This window comes from Leucopleurus acutus, assembly GCF_964270905.1.
Source record: "Leucopleurus acutus genome assembly, chromosome: 9".
Lineage (NCBI taxonomy): Eukaryota > Metazoa > Chordata > Mammalia > Artiodactyla > Delphinidae > Leucopleurus > Leucopleurus acutus.
In genome coordinates, this window is record NC_139144.1 from 48,673,403 (window position 1) to 48,696,622 (window position 23,220).

General features: G+C 37.5%; 1 protein-coding gene across 1 annotated transcript in view; it reads right to left on the minus strand.

The window, feature by feature from the left end:
• Nucleotides 1-16,884: 16,884 nt before the first annotated feature.
• Nucleotides 16,885-23,220, minus strand: part of SDHAF3 (succinate dehydrogenase complex assembly factor 3) — an 81,564-nt gene continuing 75,228 nt past the window's right edge. Inside the window, exon 2 of the mRNA XM_082846472.1 lies at nucleotides 16,885-17,108. Within this exon, the coding sequence (XP_082702598.1) occupies nucleotides 16,905-17,108 (204 nt within the window). The 3' untranslated portion in view covers nucleotides 16,885-16,904. The remainder of the gene's footprint in view (nucleotides 17,109-23,220) is intronic.

Below are 23,220 nucleotides of genomic sequence, written 5' to 3' on the forward strand. Positions count from 1 at the left end.
TTTAGAAAGGAGCAATGTTTCCATCACTGCACACAATGGTGGTTACTGAATTAGAAGTTAAGACTGACACCTAGGTCCTCATGCTACTGATCTTATAGGTAAAGATGGGCTTAATCTACTGCTGAGAAGAGTGATCCTGATGACTAAAAGGAAGTTGGGTTGCTGTGCTGCATTAGAGCAGGGAGAATTATGTGGAATGCAGAAATTTCCCCGCCCCCCCCAACCAAAAAAATAGCAGGTCCACTGAAGATTCTGACCCTTCAGGAATGAAGGTTTAGAACATCCCACCAGGCACAAAACCTTGACCTTCTGAAGTTATGGCTGAGAGGCAAGGAAACATGATATGGGTAGTGGAAGAAGGAAGTTATAAACATATCCCTGTGAATAGCTGTAGAAACAATGACTAAATGGCTATATATTATTTCTTCTTTGCATTTTGTATGAATGGGTGTATTTGTGTGTATTTGTAAATACAAATTTATTTTTCTTTCACATCCTTCCACGTACTATTTTATATATGTTTACCATTTAGTCTCTAGGCGACCAAATATTCAGATAGAACTGTGACTGAATTGGGGGAATTATTATGGCCCAGAGGTACACAGCGTGACTGCTAATGAAGGTGGATTCATTTATGGTTGAGACTTTGGGCCCCTCATTTTGAGAAAAGGGTGAGAATATCTTTATTTGAACAAAGGATAGTTGCATTTCTGCATAAAAACATAGAGTTGTTTTTGTCATTGTTTAGGAGACAAATAGGCATAGAAGTGATGTGTGTGTGTGCTGAGCAGCCAAAGGGAGGAGTCTGTCGGTGATTAGGTTATGATCTCTCAGCTTCAAACCCACCGTCTGCTTTGTGAGGTTGGGGCTGCCCCTCTGCAAATCACATCTCTGCTCTGCCGCAAGGCTTTGTTAGGCTCTGCCAATAGGGGGCGCTAGAGAAAAACTACTGGACAGGCGGGGGAGGAAGAGGCTTGCTCCCTCCTGTTACTTCCTGTGTGCTGCTTATTTGCTCTTCACTTCTCTCAGGGTCAGCCCAGCCTCACTTCCCTTTATAAGTGGCAGCTCATTCTCTGCCATTTGCAAACTGGCCTCATCAGACCATCTCAGAGACGCGACCACTAGCTGTCCCGTGCGCTCTCCTCAGAGGTCTGAGCTTCAGCTGCTCAAATCACCATCTCGAAGCTTCTGAAGCGTAATAATTTCAACCTCTCCCTTTATTCTCCCAGCCCTAGAATTGATAGCTGCTTTCTGGAATCTCTCTCTTTGATATCTTAGTGTTCTCTCTTTGCTTTATCAGTTCTTCAATAACTAGTTACCAATTCTTTATATTAAATTATCTCAGTGGAAGTGCCTGGTATGGTTTCTATCTCCTGAGTGGCACTCGATTCAAAAGACACACACAGACTGGATCATAAAGCATCGTACAATACACCTGGTAAGAAGTTTGGACTTACCCTCAACAAGATGGTTGAAGGGTTTTTCAAGCAGGAAAGTGACATAATTTTTCTCAAATTCAACTTGTATTATCCTGGCTGAATTCAGCAGAATAGGTTGGAGGGGTCAATACTAGAGGTGGCTAAGAAGGTGTGGCAGAAATCCAGACGAGATGCTGGCTTGAACTGAAGAAGCGAAAGTGTTGACAGAAAAAACTGAGTAAATGTAAGAGCTATTAAATATCGAATACTATTAGAATCAACAGGAATTGGTGATGAATTGGTTAAAGGTAGGAAGGAGGGAAAGGAATTTATTTCACATGGAGGTGAGACAGGAAGCCATCAAGGATGACACACAGCCTCATGTAATGACAGCTGGTGATTCAATTCAGAAAAAGAAGCCCGAACACTGAAGGGTAATCAGGTTTAGGGCAGTCACATCAATTCGGTTGTAAACTGTGGTCTTTGGGTCTTAGGACATCTAGGGGTGGCTGGATTCAGAGATACGGAACTCACGAGAAGTAGATTTGACCTGGAGATACAGATTTGGGAGTCATGAAAATGCCTGGTAAGAGAGCAAAAGAAGTTGATGGAGTGTCCCGGGGGAGAAGGGAGTGAGAAGAGGTCTAAGGTCAAAACCCTAAAACACAATGTGAGGTATGTTTGGTGTGGTTTTGGAGTAAACAGTTGTAGTTCTCTCCATTTCTGAATTTGAAAGGTACTATCAGCTCTGTTCAGATTTAGGGCCCATTTGTGGGACTTAAGGACTTCAGAAAGGAGCTTCACAATCTCCTCCTTTCGGGATAGTTGCTATGCTGTCGTCTAGCGTTCACTGCCATGCCAGTGTCTCCCTGCATAGGGGATTCTAGCGGAGCCCGCCTTGTTCATTGGCATGACTCCTAGGTGGCCAGTGTGGGGCGCTCGTCTCTGAGGAACTGATGCAGAGGTGCCAAAGGAATGCTGAGACCCTGTGGGCAACACGAGACCTCTGAGTGAGTTAGACTACTGCAAAGCCACGTCTAAAGGGCCACTTGATAGGACATGACATATAGGTGCTGACCCAACAGGGGACCCATCTATTACCTTGACCAATTCAATTTTATTTTCCTTTGAGGAGTATAATGGTATAATGGTTAAAGGCACAGGTGATAGACAAACTAAAAGAGCTGATCCCAGCACCTTGCATTGAGCAGCTGTTTGGCCTCCGGCAAGTTACCTCACTCCTCTAAGCTTCAGATTATTCCTGGATGAAATGGTGAAAGTCATAGCAACCCCAATCATAGGGAAGTTGACGTTTAAATGAGAAAATCCTTATACATCCCAATGCCTGGTATATAATAAGACTTCTCTGTGAGCTATCTGTGCAGTTTATTTAGGTTCCTCTCCAAAGTCAGCCTGCATTACTGGCTCTGTGATCCTGGAGATTTAAATATTTCTCCTTTGCAGTGAGCACCGTGTTAAGCTTTATCAATGGAGGGTTTTTGCAGGAGATGGGATTTCTCTCCCGGAGTATGGTATGCTGCCATTTTTGCTTCTCGCTCCTGCTGTGTGGCTGTCAGTGGCACATGCGTTGGGATATCCAGTGGTGCTCTGCCCCAGCTGTATGTAGCCTGGCCTGAACTGGTGATCACTTCACATGGCCCTCCTAACGTGGATACAGAGCATCCCAGGCCTTGTGGCACTCTGCCCACAGATAGGCTTCTGATGCCCCAGCTCGCTCCGTGTGCCTGCCGCCAGCCTCAGCCTGCCGGCACTCCCTGAGTTGTTTTCCAAGGCCCTCCAGACATGCACACTGCATACCCCAGGCTGCGCACTGTCCTGCCAGTGAGCAGGGTCCCAATACCCCAACTTCCTCTGTAAGCCTGCCTGCCAGCCAGCCTGCCTCAGCATACCTGCCGCAGGGTAATTTCCTGCTTGCCTGGAAAATACAGACTAGCTCTAGAGCCTGGGCAACACAGCAAACATCTCTGCTATTGTGTGGGCTGCAACCACACCTTCTCCAGTGAGCTCAGAATCCCAGCCTCGGGGAGGGTGCTTCATTCCAACTTTGTCCTTCCTTGGGTAACCTCCCTCAGCCGTAGGCTATTCTCTAGAGTCCCCTTTACATCTTTAGAGTTACTTCCCTATTATATTTAATTCTTTTTTAATTTTAAACTTTTCATATTCAAATTAATGGTCGTTTCTGTCTCCAGAATGGACCCTCGTACACTATTTTTAGATATTTTATTCAACAAGTAGTTACTGAGTTCTTGCAATGTGGGCAGCACTGTTCTAAGTAGTAACAAAAGCATCAGTGAACAAGACAAAATTCCTGCCCTAGGAAAGTTGTATTCTCTATAGGAAGATTGGGGCATCGGAGTTAAATGATGTGAGGTGTCTCTTAGGCTCTAGAAGGCACAAGGTGTCACTCACATGTTTCATAAACCTAAGCTTTGAGATAAAACTCACATCTGCTCCCTACTTTAGAAAAGTTGGTTTAAAATACTGACTAATTCAAATCCAGTTCCTTCAAATGTATCTACCACAATCTTTTTGTTTAATCATATTTTAAAGTCAAACTGCTTTTGAGTGAGCTTGTCTTCTAAGTTCATTATGATATATATTTTAAATTTAAAATTTTACTATTCTTTACTACCCTGGTGCTTGGTACCGTTTCAGTCATCTAGGGTGAGTGGCAGTATTCAATAGATATGTTGTTACTATGCAGATACTCTTTTGAAGTTGCTTAGCAACAATTATTCCCTATTCAGCTCTTACCAGCTTTTGCACAAAGATGTTTTGAAACCCTGAAGAGGGTGTACTATTTCAGGTATCTAGCTTTGAACTCTTATTTCTTTGTTAAAATAGAACCAGTTAATCTTACAATTTGTACAAAAATGATACATTTATTAAAGCACATAATAATTGCCAATTGAACCCAGCATTTCTACATGTTTCTGTCAAACTTAAGAGATATCCAGAACACAAAACTAGTTGGAATAAGTGAATTAGTGTTTCAAATTCACTAATCTTGAGTGTCAAAATGAATTTCTTAAATAAATTCTGAAAATGAAAAGATGAAAAATGAGATTAGGCTAGATAAACTTACCATCTTCAAATTCAGTAATTTTATATGAATCTAATTGACATTACAAAGATCCTGTAGTCCTTTCTCTATCAGGTCTCTTACCAAAAGAGCAAAATTAGAAACCAAGAGAAAATGCAAACAACCCTCAAGTATTGTTCACTGCAAAGCCAAGTTTATTTGAAACACATCAACTAACTTGGTGCCAAGGGCTAGACAGCAAAGACCTTTATAAAAGATGAATTAAAGCAACAAGGGCAGACACAAAAGTAACATTATCTTTATTTTCCCTGGCAAACAGGTATGTTCTTACATTACCATACTGACCAAGTTCATAAAATGCTATGAATACTTCAAAATTGTGGAGAGTTTGTTTAGGCTAAAAGAAAGAGGGGAGCTAATTAAAAAGAAAGAAAACTTGTTGTTGATCCTTAATTGAAACAAAATAATTATTTTCCTGTTTTATTTAATCATGGGTGGTTGTTGTTTGAGTTCTACTGCTTTACTAAAAACAATCTCAGAAATTCGTCAAAATTTCCTAGAGAGCTTTTAAAAACTGTCTAACCCTCTTAAGTGCCCAGGCCCTATCCCATATAGAATCTTCAGAGTGGGCACCCAGTAATCTGTATCTTTAAAGATACATCATACACAATGGTAAAATGCTCTTTAAATAAGTCCCAATATGCCGTGTGTGGGGCAGGGCAAGAGGTTGTTGATATCTTTTTCTTCCTATGATCTTAAGCAAGTGTCTCCAAAAGCCTTTCAGACAGTCTATTTAGAGATTTTTATTTTATTATTTCTCTTTCCTCTGCTGTTAGTTTAAACAACAGCTATCTTTCCCACTCCCAAAGTTTTTACTAGTTTAAAAAATGAAACTCAATGATGTATACCAGATATACAGAAGAATGTATTAAGATATACATGTATAATTGAATAATAATGATAAACATTCACATAAACATCACCCAGTCAAAATATAAAACATAGCCACCCTGGACCACAGAAAACCCTCATATGTCCGTTACCAGTCACAACCTTGTTCACTCCCATGGAAATAACCATCCTTCCAATTTTTATGACTGTTATTTCCTTACAATTTTACCACTAGTATCTGCGTCTCTTACAATTCTGTTTCATTTTGGCTGCTTTTGAACTTTGTACAAATGGATTCATACCATATGTATTCATTTGTATTTGACTTCTTTCAGTTAGTATTATGAGAAGCTAGAGTTCATTGTTTCATTGTTATATGACTATACCATAACTTTTTATCCATTCTACTGTTGAAGGACATTAGGTTTGTTTCCAGTTGGCAGCTGCTAAAATAATTCTTACATAAACATTCTTGTATAGTATCCTAATCCTCCACAAGTGTACATATGAAGGAGTGATTTTGTCAGTGGTAAAGTAATATTAATAACAACAGTACTAGCAAATAACAATGATAGCAAACACTTTATAGAGTTTATTTTCCAGGAACTGTTCTGAGCAGTTCAGCAAACACTTTATAGTGTTTAGTTTCCAGGAACTGTTCTGAGCATTAACTCATTTAATCCTCACGAGGGCAAAAATTGATTCTTGGAGGCAGGGTAGGAGGACAAAATCTTACTCTTTTTATGTATAAAGTCATATGCTCGAGATCACAGAACTAGAAAGATGGGCTTCAAATCCATATAGTTGGCAGCAGAGTCTGTACTCACACCACATTATAATGTAATAGTATGTATAGGCTATAAACATCTTCAAATTTGTAAGAGAATGTTAAAATGTTTTCCAAAGAGGTTATACTAATTTATACTCCCACAAGTAGGATAAGAGTTTTCATTATTTCCTATCTTTTACAACACTTGTTATTCGTCAAATTCCTTATTTTAATCTGGAGGTTGTGTAATACAATATCATTGTGATTTGCATTTGCATTCCTCTATTACAGATGAGGCAAAGGGTATTTTTTATGTTTACTTATCATGTGGGTTTCCTATTTGTGAATTTCTTGTTTAAGTTTTTTGCCTATTTTCTATTGGATTTTACATCTTTCTCATTGATATGTAGGAATTCTTTAGATGTTCTGAATACTATTTCTTTGGCCACTATACGGGGTGCAACCATTTCTTCACACTCTGAGTCTTGCATTTGCACGCTTTACTCCTTTTAATGAAAAAAAGTAACACGTTAATATATTCAGATTTATTTTTTTCCTTTACAGTTAGAACTGGTTGTGTCTTATTTTATAAATCCTCTACCACCCCAACATTTTGAAGATATGCTCTGTATTATATTCTTACAGCGTTGTAATTTTGCTTTTAATTAAGAAACCTACAGCCAATTCTAGGCACCAAAAAAAGTTCCCCCCCCCCCAAAAATACTCAATTGTCCCAGAACCATTTATTGAAAGGGAGTCCTTTCTCCACCACCATTATGGCAACGGCAGTACCACCATCACCATAAACCAAACCTCCATATAATTAAATGCTACACTGTCTTAATAACTATAGTTATGTTACTGACCGGAGTTCTTCGAATCTTTAATCAATAGAAATTAGTAAGAGGCCAGACAAGAAATTCAGGCAAGGCTTTATTGGGACTCGTGCTGCAGCACAAGGGAGTGAAAGCAAGCAACTGGTTCCCTTGCTAGCTCTCTAGGGTGTGGGTGAGCTGTCCCTTAGATGGGGTTAGGGTAGGGGCAGGTCCGGGTCGGGCAGGAGGGGCGGCTTGGGTGGCCTGCCCACCCCTTTGGTGGTGCTGGGATCATGCGCAGTAGCCTGCTTTTGCTCCCAGCACCTCAGAAGTGGCAGTTGGGTTTTGGTCTTTTTTGTTTCTTGTTTTTCATAATTTGCCCCAAATGTACATGCACACAGTTACTTTTCAGTCCCTTGTAGTTTCTTTGTATTCTGCTGCTTGAGGAGACATTTGTCCAGGTGCAAGCACTGCAGCAAAGGGTCCCAGGTCCCAGCCTGTCTCAGTTATGTTTGGCTATCTCACAGGCAGGGTAAATCCTATTACATTGTTCTTCTTAGAGTGTGCCTTGGCTATTCTTGGTCTTTGCATATCCATATAAATTCTAAAATATACTTGTCAATTAGAAAAAGATCATCTGGAATTTTGATGAAAATCGCAATGAAACTACAAACCATTTGGGGATACTTAAGATATTTACAATATTCAATCTTTAAATCTTTGAGCATAGAGTACAACTTCACTTAAGTCTTCTTTTAGTGTCTTTAAGTAAAATTTCACAATTTTCTCCAGAGAGTTTTGAATATCTTTTGTGAAACTGCTTTCTAAGTATTTAACACTTGATATTATTTTAAGGATACTTTCATAAATTTTCATGTTGTTTCTTGCTATATAGGAATGCAATTGACTTTCAGATAGAAATTTTTGCATCTAACAAACTTGCTAAATTCTCTTATTCATTCTAATGATTTATAGATTCCCTTAGGTTTTCTACATATATGATAATATTATGAGACTAAGAGTTTTGACTTGAAGAGCAGTGATGACAGACATTCTTGTCTTTTCCCCAGCCTCAAGGAGAAAGCTTTCAAGGATTCTTCATCATGTTTGCTGCCGATGTTTGGTAGAAACCATGTAATCAGATTGATGAAGTAACCTTTATACCTACTTTGTTAAGAGAATTTCTATCATGAATTGATGTTGAATGTTAAGCAAATGCTTTTTCTACATCTAATGAGATGATCATGAGTAAATCTCCTTTAATTTGATTATGTGGCAGATCATAGTAATTGATTTTCTAACAACTTTGGACTCCTGGGATAAACCTGACAAGGTCATGATGAATACTTAGTTTAGGATTTTGCAACTATGTTCCTAAGTGAAATTGGCATGTAATTTTCCATTTTATCATTTGCTATCAGGAATTTGCCAGTCTGATATAAAATTAGTTAGGGAGCAACCCTCTTTCTCTGTTCTATGTAAGGGCTTAAGTTCGGAATTATTTATTTATTGAATACTTGGCAGTACTCATGAAAGAAGTTATTTAGGTCTAGAATTTTCTTTCTAGGAATATTTATTTAATAACTGTAAAACCATTCTTCTATTTTGGTAAGCTATATATTTCTAAAAATGTGTCCATTTCTTCTACATGATACAAATTTATTGGTTTTTTGTTGCTCATATCATATTTAAAAATCACAGAAATAGTTATGTCCTCTTATGCACTCCTGATATTATTTGTGCCCGCTTTTTTTTCTTAACTTCACCAGAGACTTGTCACTGTTGTCTTTTTTCAAAGAATGAACTTTTGATTTTTTAAAAAATTTTCTGCCCTTATCTTGATTTTCTTCTTTCCTTTGAGATTATTTTATGCTGTTTTTCTAATTTATTAAGTTAGATGCTTCTCTCAATATTCAGCCTTTTTTTTCGTTCTTTACTTCTGCTAGACACATTTAAGGCTATTAATTTCCTTCAACTACTGCTTTAGCTACAACCCACATATTTTATTAAGTATTCCACTAGTGCTCAGTTTCACTTATATTCTAGGATCCATTAGGATTTCTTGATTAATTCATGGGTTATTTGGAACTGTTAGCTTCCTAGAATATGGGGCTGTTTAATCACTTACTTCCCAGGTAAATACCAATTTAAAATGATCCTCCTAGTAAATTGAACCTTTCATTTTATGAAGTTACTTTCCTTAGCAATCTCTCTGCCTTAAGCAACTTTTTTCAAATATGTATATATCTACATCAGCTTATTTCCAGTTAGTATAACTTTTACCATCATTTTACTTTCAAACGTTCTGTATTTTATGCTTTAGGTGTGGTCTCTTACCATAGCATATAATTGGTTTCATTTTTTAACCAGTTTAACAATCTGCCCTTAACTGGATAACATAGTCCATTTACATTTAAGATAATTACTGACATTTTGAGTTATATTTCTCAATTTTTATCTCTCTACTTAGCTCCTCTTCTATGTTTTTTCTCTTTCCTTATTTTATAATGATTGTTTTTTCCTATTTCATTTTTCCCCTCTACTAGCTTGAAAGTTATATACTCATTTCTATGTAACAACCACTAACATGTTATACAGAAATGAGTTACACACTAGAAATCACATTTCCACTTAATCAGTACTTTTATTCTCTTCTCAGTCCATCCAAACTTAGAGTACTTATTCCAATCACTACCCTACCAACTTACATATTATTGTTTTCTAAATCCCTCATTTCTTAACCCCAGGAAACATCATTATTGTTCCATATGGTAAATGTTCCTTTAGATTAATCTATATTTACAACAATCTTGGTCCTTTATTCCTTCTTTCATCACCTTTCTACTATACAAAGCACATCCTTTAGAATTTCCTTTAGTAAGAACCTGCAGGTGGCAACTGTGCTCATGCTTCGTTGTATGAAACTGTCTTTATTCCACCGTCATTCTTGAAATATATTTGCTAAGTATAGAATTTTAAGTTGAAAGTTATTTTTTGCTCACGCATTACAGTTATCCAACTGGGTTCTGGCTTCCAAATCAGCTAAAGAAAAGTCTAGCTGACGTAGCTCTGAAGGTTATCCGCAACTTCTGTTTTAGCTGCTTTTACAAGTTTTTGTCTTCAGCACTCCACTGTTTCACTGCAGTTAATCTAAGTGAGGATTTCATATTTATCCCACTTGGGATAAATCTGTGGACTGGTATTTTTCATTGATTTAAAAATTCTCAGCAATGATTTCTTCAAATACTGCTTGTGCCCCATCATCTATTTGAGACTATTATTAGCTATACATTAGACCCTTTGGATTTCTCCACTCTGATATTTTTAAGTTTCTCTTCTGTGTTACATTCTGGATCATTTCTTCTATCTTGTACTCATTGATTCTCTTTTCAGGCCCATCTAATCTTGTGTTAAACCTCCACATTGGCTTATTTTTAATTTTAACTCGTCTATTTTCCATTCCCAGAATTTCTATTCGGTTCTTTTTTAAATATGCTAGGTCAGTTTTTATAATGCCTTGTTTCCTGTAGATATTTTAAAACTTTATTTTTTAAACATATAAACATAGATGTTTTATATTATACATGTGCTAATTCCAAAGTTATTTTCTTGTATCTTTGCTGCCTTTCATTCATGATGCTAGTCTTCCTTATGGACTTTATTTAAACTTAAGGCATTCATTTCCTAGGAAAACTGTCTAGTATCCTCCAAAGATTTGTTTACATCTGCCAGGCATTCATTCTGGGGCCCCTAAATTTATAGCTCAAGTTTTGTCTGTTTTAGCACCCAGATAACTTGAATTTGGGGTTACTTCACTTTGCACAAACACTGGAGCAGGTTTGCTTCCGGCTCACTCTTACCCTGATGGTGTAGTCCTTAGCGGCTGGTTTTCTCCACCTCTGGAGGCCTGTATGCTTTGTCCTCTGCCTACTGTTCCAAAGGACTATCAAAACCAAAGCTGAAATTCACCCTTGGAGCCAAAGAGGCTTCAGCAGTTTCACTTAGATATTGGCCTTGTTACTTAATCTCTTAGAATACTGCCAACTCTACATGCTTCTCAAAAGTGCTTTTATATTCTACCTAAAAGTTTTCATTTTCATGAGGAGAAATGCTCAGGTTAACGAAGTCTGCCACATTACTGAAAAGGAAATCTAACGTCTTTGTGAAATGTTGTCTATTTCGTAGCATCCTTTTCGTGCTTATCAATATCAAGTAATTTCCCATGTCCTTAAAAACCCTTTGTAAATCTAAATTTAAATTGTTTGACTGTACATGTTATCACAACTCACTTAACCTTTCTGATGTTTGAGGAATTTTTGTTCTCAAATTTTGACTCTTTTAAACACCAATTCTAATAATATGTTTATATCAAAAACTTTGTCCACATTTCTAATTTTTCCCCCCTTAGGACAGAATTCTAGAAATAGAGTTAATGGGTCCAAGAGGTATGATAATTTTTTAAGTTCTCAATACACACTGCCAATTTCTATAAACTGTACTAGATTCCCCTCAACCACCACCACCAAGGGTAAGTTGATAACTGAACCATCTCTAGATCAGATTTGCATGTCAATAAGGCGAGGTTTACAGCCACATGGAGAATAATATATAAAGGAGTATGCCAAAGACAAGGAAGCCATATATAACTTACTACAGAAAAAGAAAAAAATTCTAAGTCTGAAATATCAGACTAGGTAGAGAAAAGGTAATGATTCTGAAATAGTAAAGCAGTAGAGTGTATCAGTTTTAACTATATAACAAACCACCACAAAACATATAGTGACTTAAAAGGACTACCATTTATAAAACATATAGTGACTTAAAAGGACTACCATTTATTTAACTTACAATTGGCAATTTGGGCTGGGATCAGCCGGGCAGTCCTTCTGGGCCTGGCTGGGCTTATTCATGTAACTGCAGTTGGCTGAGAGCTGGCTGGTCTAGGATGGCTTCACCGCTGCTCCACATTCTCCACAAGACCAAGTTTGTTCACATGGTAGCCAGGTAGGTTTCCAGTAGTGTAGGTGGAAGTGTACAAGGCTCTGAGGCCTAGAGCCTGAGTTGGCATACTGTCATTACCCACATTCTTTTTAGCAAATCAAGAAACAAGGCCAGCTCCAGGTTTGCGGAATTCTAACACGGATGGAATTCCTGACGGGAGGAACTGCAAAGACACACTACAATGGGCATGGGTACTAGGAGCGATAGAGAACTATGGCTATTTTGCAGTCCACCACATGGAGTTGTCAGAATGGAATAAAGAGAGGGAGGCCTCCGGGAAAATTGTGAAAATCTAGGCTAAATTACAGAATTCTGGACTGAGTATATGTTAATATCATTCTTTCCCTGAGGAGGGAAGAAAAGTAATTTTAAATATGAGTTGGAAAATGAACAGAATTATCTGAAGAAATGAAATTTAGGTTGGTGTTATAGATTTAAGAGTATAGCTAATATCTGAAGCAATGGATAGGTAAAGTAGGGGTCCTAAAGACGAAATCCCAGAGAACATCACTTTTTTAAAAACGAGAAAAAAAATAACCTAGAGGAGAGTTAGGCAGTATACAAACCAAGCAGGAGTGAGTTAAAAGCAGGAGAGAGTAAATAATACTATCAAGCCTCACAGGATAACATATCAATCTTTTTCTTTTAATTTTTTATTATTTTTGGCTGCAGTGGGTCTTCTTTGCTGCATGCAGGCTTTCTCTAGTTGTGGCGCACAGGCTCAGTAGTGCAGGCTCAGTATTTGTGACACACGGGCTTAGTTGCTCTGCAGCATGTGGGACCTTCCTGGACCAGGGCTCGAACCCCTGTCCCCTGCACTGGCAGGCGGATTCTTAACCACTGCACCACCAGGGAAGTCCCTAACATATCCATCTTATACTGATTAATACCCTATTAATTTTGGCGAGTGAGTGGTTACCTTGGTGAGAGCAGCAGATGAGGTAAAAGGAAAAGGAGACAGTGACATTGAGGGTATCGCTAAATGGCTGGATGAAGTGAAAGATCACAGAAACTAGGGGAGATTGGGATGGAAATGAAGGCAGTAAAGGAATGATACTGAGCAAACTGAGTGGTCAAAAGACTAATGAGTTCACAGTTACAGACCACTCTCTGACATGCTGCTGATTTCATCAGTTCCCACACTCTTAGTGTCTCAGTATTTACACAGCACACCTACAGCAAACAAAACAAAACAAAACCCCACAACAGTTTTACTACATAGTTCAAACAACTCAGTAGGTATTTAAGTACTGACAAACAATTTAGCACCTACTGGACACAACACAGCTTCTCAAACACTGTAATCATACTGGAAATTTTCTGTCACTAATTTTTGTGTGGTATTTGCTTTTCTCACAGCAATTGCTAAAGCCCAGGTTTACAAAGATATGTCATCCAAAAGAATGTTGCAATACAACAGTGAAACTGAAATACCTCAAACTAGTAACTGTGTGGTGTCCAGTAAATATGGCTGTGATTTCCTGAAAATTTTGAAATATCCTGCAGCACCGCTGTGGTTCTCTGTGGTGCCCTGGGGCATCTCAGTTCATATTTTGGGAACCACAGCTCTATCCCTATCCTTGCTTTACTTCTTCATAGTTCTAACCACCCTACCTATTTTATTTATGTATTTTGTTTCCCTCTTTTAGAATGTAAATTCCATAGGGATAGACATTTTCTCTTTGATAACTGCTGTATCCCAGTCTCTAAAATGATGCCTGGCATATTAAGGTTCTTTGTTATTTGTTGAAAGAATGCCCAGGTGCAGGAGTAAAAAACTCATCACATTAAGATGCAATGACAAAAGCACGGAATGTAGTAATTCATAATTTCAGAATTGGAGCTTTATTCAGTTTTGAATAAAGCAGGTTTAAGTGTAGCCAAGAAAATGGGTGGTTGGATTAGTGAAAGTGAATAATGAACCATCAAAGAACCATCTGGCTACTAGGTAAGTCAACCACATAGATTAGTACTAATGTCACCAAAATGATGGCAAGACATGAGATGAAGAGGTATGAGCCAGGTACCAAAGAACAAGAAAATGTATAACCAAAAAGAAAATACTACAAGTGAAAGATTTCTTAAGTAAGGGTGACACAGTAATGGGCTGAAAGGGACAACAGGAGGGGGTTCTATGTTCCAGTGAGTTCTAAAGGATCCCCAACTCCCACATCACAAGACACAAAGCAGCAGTGTCCTCGCAGGTGTTAGGTTTCTATTAACCAAGAAGATGAAAAAGATAGTACTATAAAGAGTTTGAGGACGTAATGTATTCGTTCATGCTGAAACAGGGTTCCTGAATGCACTGGTAAGACTAACTTCAGGGCCAGAGCTTTATCTTATTCACTGTTTTATTCCTGGAGCCTGTTATAATGTAAAGACTAATTACTGATTGACGTATGAGAAAAGACTCACTGATCAGTCTATAGACTGATCAGACAGGAATAGAAGAAAGGACTGAGGGACCCAGCAGCCATACACATAGAGAAAGCACAAGACAGAAAAACAGAGCAAATATGAATTAATTTTTTGAAAAGCTGACATAAACACAATTGCATCTGAAAAATGATTAAGAATCTCAGAGTACAGGTCATGAAGAACCTAGAGGTAAGATGGGAATAAAGACACAGACCTACTAGAGAATGAACCTGAGGATATGGGGAAGGGTAAGCTGGGACAAAGTGAGAGAGTGGCATGGACATATATACACTACCAAACGTAAAATAGCTAGCTAGTGGGAAGCAGCCGCATAGCACAGGGAGATCAGCTCGGTGCTTTGTGACCACCTAGAGGGGTGGGGTAGGGAGGGTGGGAGGGAGGGAGATGCAAGAGGGAAGAGATATGGGAACATATGTATATGTATAACTGATTCACTTTGTTATAAAGCAGAAATTAACATCATTGTAAAGCAATTATACTCCAATAACAGTGTTAAAAAAATCAAAGTACACATACATAATTATATATGCAAGTTGTTTTAGTGTACAATATTTTTTTAAATTCATAATCCCAGTCACATTCTAAAATGCTTTTTTTCTTTTCAGTGTATAAATTGACTTAAGTGTAAGAAAAAAATAATGAAAGTGTTTTTTATCTCCCCATGAATTAGGCCATAAATGAGATTCTCAAGGTAACTACAAATTAAGGGGTCATCTGTTATTAACAAACACCAGAGAAATGTATTAAACATTGTAAAATCTAGTAGACAAATGGTAATATGTATAATACTGAATCCTAAAGCTTCTTTTTAACCTTTCATTGTAAATAAACAATGACTCAGGGAAAAGGGACATTTAAAAGAATAATCATATGTATTATTAAAGCAGAAGTGATGAAATTTTCAGGATAACAATGTATTTAAATAATAACCTTGCTGGACTTGAGCTCACCTCCTCACGCAAAAACTCCAAAATCACAATCAGCTGATTTTTCAGCAGAAACTCTGCAGGCCAGAGGGAGTGGCATGATATAATTAAAGTGATGAAAGGAAAAAACCTACAATCAAGAATAGCCAGCAAAACTCTCATTCAGATTGGATGGAGAAATCAAAAGCTTTACAGACAAGCAAAAGCTAAGAGAATTCAGCACCACCAAACTAGCTTCACAACAAATGCTAAAGGAACTTCTCCAGATGGAAAAGAAAAGGCTGCAAGTAGAAACAAGAAAATTCTGAATGGGAAAGCTCACCAGTAAAGGCAAACATACAGTAAAGGCAGGAAATCATCCACACACAAATATATCAAAACCAGCAATCATGAAGAGAGTTACTAATGCAGGATATTGGAAATGCATTTGAAATTGAGACCAGCAACTTAAAACAATCTTGTATATATATAGAGAGAGAGACTACTAAATCAAAACCGCATGGTAACCGCAAACCAAAACTACGATGCACACAAAAAAGAAAAAGCAATCCAAACACAACACTAAAGACAGTCATCAAATCACAAGAGAAGAGCACAACAGAGGAAGGGGGGGAAAAAAAAAGGGCCTTCCCTGGTGGCAAAGTGGTTAAGAATCTGCCTGCCAAAGCAGGGGTCACAGGTTTGATCCCTAGTCTGGGACATGCCACAGAGCAACTGAGCCCATGTGCCACAACTACTGAGCCTGTGCTGTAGAGCCTGCAAGCCACAACTACTGAAGCCTAGAGCCCGTGCTCTGCAACAAGAGAAGTCACTGCAATGAGAAGCCCATGCACTGCAACGAAGGGTAGCCCCCAGTCACTGCAACTAGAGAAAGCCCACACACAGCAACAAAGACCCAACACAGCCAATAAATAAATAAATAAAATGAGGAAAAGAAAAAAGACCTACAAAAACAAATCCAAAACAATAAAATGGCAGTAAGAACATGCATATCAATAATTTCCTTAAATGTAAATGGAGTAAATGCTCCAACCAAAAGACACAGACTGGCTGGATATGAAAACAAGACCCTTATATATGCTGTCTACAAGAGACCCACTTCAGATCCAGGGACACATACAGATTGAAAGTGAGGGGATGGAAAAAGATATTCCATGCACATGGAAATTAAATAATAACCTCAGAATTCTACATCTATCAATCAATCATTATCATAATAAATATAAAGCTAAAGCCATGAAGCTAATGGTTGAACAAGAATAGCATTAAAACGAATTTATACATAAAAAAATTTTTGGCAAAATTTCACAAGCTTGTCCATTTTAGAGCCATTCTTTCTTGTTCAATCCAAAAAACAAATCCTATCCAGCAAGTGCTGTTGCTTCAATAATGTAAAGTTTCATCCACTTATGATCCTGATCTGTATATTACAAAGAGCATTCATCCCCAGATAAAAGAATATTTCATTAACACCAGGCATTCTCAAAGCCTAAAAGCTTAAGAAATAAATTTTTAAAACCAATGACAGTTAAAATAAGGGGCTCTGAATTTGAAATGCTTTGTTAAACTTTATTGTATAGACTAAAATTTTGGTTTCCTGGACTCAGTAATACTAAACTGCCTATTGGGTTTAGTGGCTTCTTGCATCAGCTCCTGCAACTGTCCAATTTGTTCATCACGAAAGTCATTAAGTCTTTCTTCTGGTAGGGAGATTCCAAAACATGCTTTTTCAGTTGAATTGTGTCTGTTTTCATTAGCTTGTTGCCATAGCACCGCTGCATATGCCTAGTAAAAAGAAAAAAAATTGAAGGTTATAGATATTAAGATCAGATCTGTATTCATTCATTTAATGTTGAAGAACTTAAAGAATCCTATCACTGAGTCTTGTGCATTTGGCAAATAAGACACGAACAATATAGAGCTGTGTCTTCACTATTCAGTGATAGTTTCAAATACATATATCTTATTTTTAGCATTTTAAGAGTTTTATTACCAAAGTCCTGAATCTGGAAATCTAGAAGGTTCAAGGCAGGTAGGAGTGGTCCATGAACGGGCTTCAGGAGCATGCATAAACCACCCAAAAATCATACACAAAATTGTATGTACACAAACATGCACATAGTTCTGGGGCCATAACTTTCATCAGATTTTCAAAGGGGGAGTCATGGGTCTTATAGGCTTAAAAGTGGGTCTCAAAATTCTTTAGGTTCATTCCCCTGTCTTCAGTTTAAAAACGAATTTAAATCACACTTAGAAAAAATTTTCAAACCTTTAAGCTTTCAATATTTAACAACCATCTTTGCCAGAAAAAAATTCTACATTTTTCACACTAATTTTTCTCTCATTCTTTTAATCAGGCAGGAAGTACCACTGTATTTCAGTTCATGAAGTTAAATTATGTGCACCCTCTGGGTAAGTAAACAAATTAGTTAACTCTGGATAATGCTGCTATTGTATCTGGTTTAAGATAATTAAATTGCTTATAACTGTTAGATACCAGCATCACCAAAGAAACTTTAATTTCAGATATTCCAAACCTTTATTTGAATTGGAAATAATATCTTTGTCACATTTTACAGAAACCCATTTCATATAATACTAAAAAACTGCACACACCCTAGGGCTTTATAAATTCCACTTCTAAGTATATGCCCCAGAGCATAGTTTCTCAACCTCAGTACTATTAACAAAGTGTATAATTTGGATAATACTTTGTAATAGGGTGGGTGGGAATCTGTTTTTGCATTGTAGGATGCTTAATAGTGTCCCTGGTCTCTAGTGTCCCTGGTCTCTACCCACTAGATGCCTGCAGCACCCCCTCCTCTTAGTCTTGATAATCAAAAATGTCTCCAAAGACTGCCAAATGTTTCCTTGCAAGCAAAACTGCCCAGGTTGAGAACTACTGTCCTAAAGACACTTTACAACATGTGGACAAGAGGCATTCAAAGCATGTTCATTGTGGCATTCCTTATAAAAGCAAAACACTGTTTATTAATAAAGTGTTTAGACACTTCTTTATAATCCATTAAGTAATTAAATGTCTGTATTAACATGAATAAATCTCTAAAATAATCAGAATCCAAAAAGCAAGTTAAAAAAATTTATACATTTGTAGAAATAGAAAAACCAATACTCAAATTCATATGAAAATGTGAGAGGCCTTGAAGAGCCAAAACAATCTTGAAAAAGAAACAAAGTTGGAGCATACACAGTTCCCAATTTCAAAACCTACTGGCTTTAGGGTAGATATATAGAGAATAATGGAATAGAACTGAGCATCCAGAAATAAACCCTTACATATATGGCCAACTGACTTTTGACAATGGTGTCAAATCCATCAATGGGGGAAAGAATATCTCTTCAACAGATACTGCTGGGAAAATTGGATTTCCACATGCAAAAGAGTAAAGTTGCATCCCTACCTCCCACCATATACAGAAATTAACACAAAATGGATGAAAAACAAACATAAGAGCGAAAACCATAAAACTCCTGGAAGAAAACAGGGGTAAATTTTCATGACTTTGGATTTGGCAACAAGTCTAAGATATGACACCAAAGGCATAAGCAACAAAAGAAAAACTAGATAAATTGGATTTCATCAAAATCCATCAGAAGACGTGCATCAGAAGACACTCAGAGTGAAAAGAATCTGCAGAATGGGAAAAAATATTTGCAAACTATGTCTGATAAGCATTTAATAACCAGAATATGTCAAGACAATAAAAAGACAACTCAAAAAATGGGCAGAAGACTTGAGTAGACATTTCTCCAAAGATATATAAACCATCAACAAGGACATGAAAAGATACTCAACATAATTAGTCATTAGAGAAATGAAAATCCAAATCACAATGAGATACCACTTAATACCCACTAGGATGACTATAATAATAGACAATAAATAAAAGGAAAATAACACATATGGGTGAGAATTTTTAGAAACTGGAAACTTGTACATTGCTAGTGGGAATATAAAATGGTATAGCCACTGTGGAAAACAGTTTGGCAGTTCCTCAAGAAGTTAAAGAATTACCGTCTGATCCAGCAACTCCACTTACAGGTATATACCCGAAACAAATCAAAGTAGGAACTCAAACAGATACTTGTACATCCATGTTCATAACAGCATTCATTATTCACAACAGCAAATATGTGGAAACATATCCATCAACAGATGAACAGATAAATAAAATGTGGTGTGAACATACAATGGAATATTATTCACACTTAAAAAGAATTCTGGTACATTCTACAACACAGATGAAACTTGAAAACATTATGCTAAAACTGAAATAAGCCAGACAGAAAAAAACAAATATTGCAGGATTCCACTCATGTGAAATATGTAGAACAGGCAAATTTATAGAGACAAAAGTGTAATAGAGAACACCAGGGGCTGGGGGAGAGGGAGTGGGGATGTACTGCTTTTGGGGCACAGAGTTTGTTTGGGTAAGAAAATGTTTCGGGTATAGACAGTGGTAACCGATGAACAAGACTGTAAATGCAGTCAATGCCCCTGAGTGGTACACTTAAAAATGGCTAAAGTGGGGCTTCCCTGGTGGCGCAGTGGTCGAGAGTCCACCTGCCAATGCAGGGGACACGGGTTTGTGCCCCGGTCTGGGAAGATCCCACATGCCACGGAGCAGCTACGCCCGTGAGCCATGGCCGCTGAGCCTGCGTGTCCGGAGCCTGTGCTCCGCAACAGGAGAGGCCACAACAGTGAGAGGCACGCGTACCGCAAAAAAAAAAAAAAAAAGGCCAAAGTGGTAAATTTTATGTTATATGTATTTTTACCACATTAAAAAAAAAGCTATGCAAGGAGTTCTACTCCCATTAATAGTGCAGTACCTTCTATCAAACCAACCCTCCTGCAGATAACATAAAGTCTACACAAAATATAATCCAACAACAATCCCAAGACACTGGAGAGCAACCAAATCAGAAAGTAGAAAGGAGCTGACAGAATGGTGAATGGCAGGGAACACAGGGTTAGACTGCCACTTTTATGGCATTTTTTCCGAGGGAAGATGCCAGTTGGTGCTGCAAGGTTACTGAGGACTCAGAGCACAGTGTGGGAGAACAGCAGCAGCTGGAAAGTAAGAAAGGGAAATCTCAGAAAAAGAACTACAAAAGGGGAACCCCAAATTCTGCAAATAAACTCTGCCAAAATCTCTGGCTAACCCCTTAACTAAGCATGCTCATGACAGACTAAAGCCCAGCTAAGGCAAAAAGAACTAAATAGACACTTTTTGTCAAGGGGGACACAGAGTTTGGAATCTGGGTTCTGCCAAGTTAACTGCTTGATAAAACAAAAATCAATACACTTTGGAAGAACACAGTGGAATAATGTCTCTACAATGTATCTATCATTCAGTGTCCAGAAAAAAATCCAAAATTACAAGAATCATGAAGAAACAGAAAATGTGACCCATAATCAAGAGAAAAGGCAATGCCTGAAATGGTTCAGACATTAAAACTAGCAGCAAAGGATTCTGAAGCAGCTATTAGTTATGTTCAAATACATAAAAGAAAATGTCATAATAAATGCATAGATGAGAAATCTCAGCAGAAAATGAGAAACTGTAAGAACCAAAAGAAAACTCTAGAACTCTAAAATGCAGTTATCTGAAATTTAAAAATCCTCATTGAATGGGTTTAACAGCATGCTAGAGATGAGAAAAGAAAGATTCAATGAACTTTAAAGTATGTCAGTAGAAATTATCCAACCTGAAAGTGAAAAACTATTAAAAAATGAACTTAATCTACATTCCTGTTTTTGTGCCAGTACCATACTGTCTTGAGTAGCTTTGTAGTATATTCTGAAGTCAGGGAGCCTGATTCCTCCAGCTCCATTTTTCTTTCTCAAGATTGCTTTGGCTATTCGGGGTCTTTTGTGTTTACATACGAACTGTGTGATTTCTTTGTTCTAGTTCTGTGAAAAATGCCAGTGGTAGTTTGAAAGGGATTGCACTGAATCTGTAGATTGCTTTGGGTAGTAGAGTCATTTTCACAATGTTGATTCTTCCAGGAACATGGTATATCTCTCCATCTATTTGTATCATCTTTAATTTCTTTCATCAGTGTCTTAAAATTTTGTGCATACAGATCTTTTGTCTCCTTAGGTAGGTTTATTCCTAGATATTTTATTCTTTTTGTTGCAATGGAAAATGGGAGTGTTTCCTTACTTTCTCTTTCAGATTTTTCATCATTAGTGTATAGGGATGCAAGAGATTTCTGTGCATTCATTTTGTATCCTGCTACTTTACCAAATTCATTGATTAGCTCTAGTAGTTTTCTGGTAGCATCTTTAGGATTCTCTGTGTATAGTATCATGTCATCTGCCAACAGTGACAGCTTTACTTCTTCTTTTCTGATTTGGATTCCTTTTATTTCTTTTTCTTCTCTGACTGCTGTAGCTAAAACTTCCAAAACTATGTTAAATAATAGTGGTGAGAGTGGGCAACCTTGTCTTCTTCCTGACCTTAGTGGAAATGGTTTCAGTTTTTCACCATTGAGGATGATGTTGGCTGTGGGTTTGTCATATATGGCCTTTATTATGTTGAGGAAAGTTCCCTCTATGCCTACTTTCTGCAGGGTTTTTATCATAAATGGGTGTTGAATTTTGTCAAAAGCTTTCTCTGCATCTATTGAGATGATCATATGGTTTTTCTCCCTCAGTTTGTTAAGATGGTGTATCACGTTGACTGATTTGCGTATATGGAAGAATCCTTGCATTCCTGGGATAAACCCCACTTGATCATGGTGTATGATCCTTTTAATGGGCTGTTGGATTCTGTTTGCTAGTATTTTGTTGAGGATTTTTGCATCTATGTTCATCAGTGATATGGTAAGCAAGACAGTATGGTACTGGCACAAAAACAGAAATATAGATCAATGGAACAGGAGAGAAAGCCCAGAGATAAACCCACACACATATCGTCACCTTAGCTTTGATAAAGGAGGCAAGAATATACAGTGGAGAAAAGACAGCCTCTTCAATAAGTGGTGCTGGGAAAACTGGACAGCTACATGTAAAAGAAGGAAATTAGAACACTCCCTAAAACCATACACAAAAATAAACTCAAAATGGATTAAAGACCAAAATGTAAGGGCAGACACCATCAAACTCTTAGAGGAAAACAGGCAGAACACTCTGTGACATAAATCACAGCAAGATCCTTTTTCACCCACCTCCTAGAGAAACAGAAATAAAAACAAAAATAAACAAATGGGACCTAATGAAACTTAAAAGCTTTTGCACAGCAAAGGAAACCATAAACAAGACCAAAAGACAACCCTCAGAATGGGAGAAAATATTTGCAAATGAAGCAGCTGACAAAGGATTATCTCCAAAACATACAAGCAACTCATGCAGCTCAATAACAAAAAAACAAACAACCCAATCCAAAAATGGGCAGAAGACCTAAATAGACATTTCTCCAAAGAAGATATACAGATTGCCAACAAACACATGAAAGGATACTCAACATCACTGATCATTAGAGAAATGCAAATCAAAACTACAATGAGATATCATCTCACACTGGTCAGAATGGCCATCATCAAAAAATCTACAAACAATAAATGCTGGAGAGGGTGTGGAGAAAAGGGAACAGTCTTGCACTGTTGATGGGAATGTAAATTGATACAGCCACTATGGAGAACAGTATGGAGGTTCCTTAAAAAACTAAAAATAGAACTACCATATGACCCAGCAATCCCACTACGGGGCACATACCTTGAGAAAACCATAATTCAAAAAGAGTCATGTTCCACAATGTTCATTGCAGCTCTATTTACAATAGCCAGGACATGGAAGCAACCTAAGTGTCCATCAACAGATGAATGGATAAAGATGTGGCACATATATACAATGGAATATTACTCAGCCATA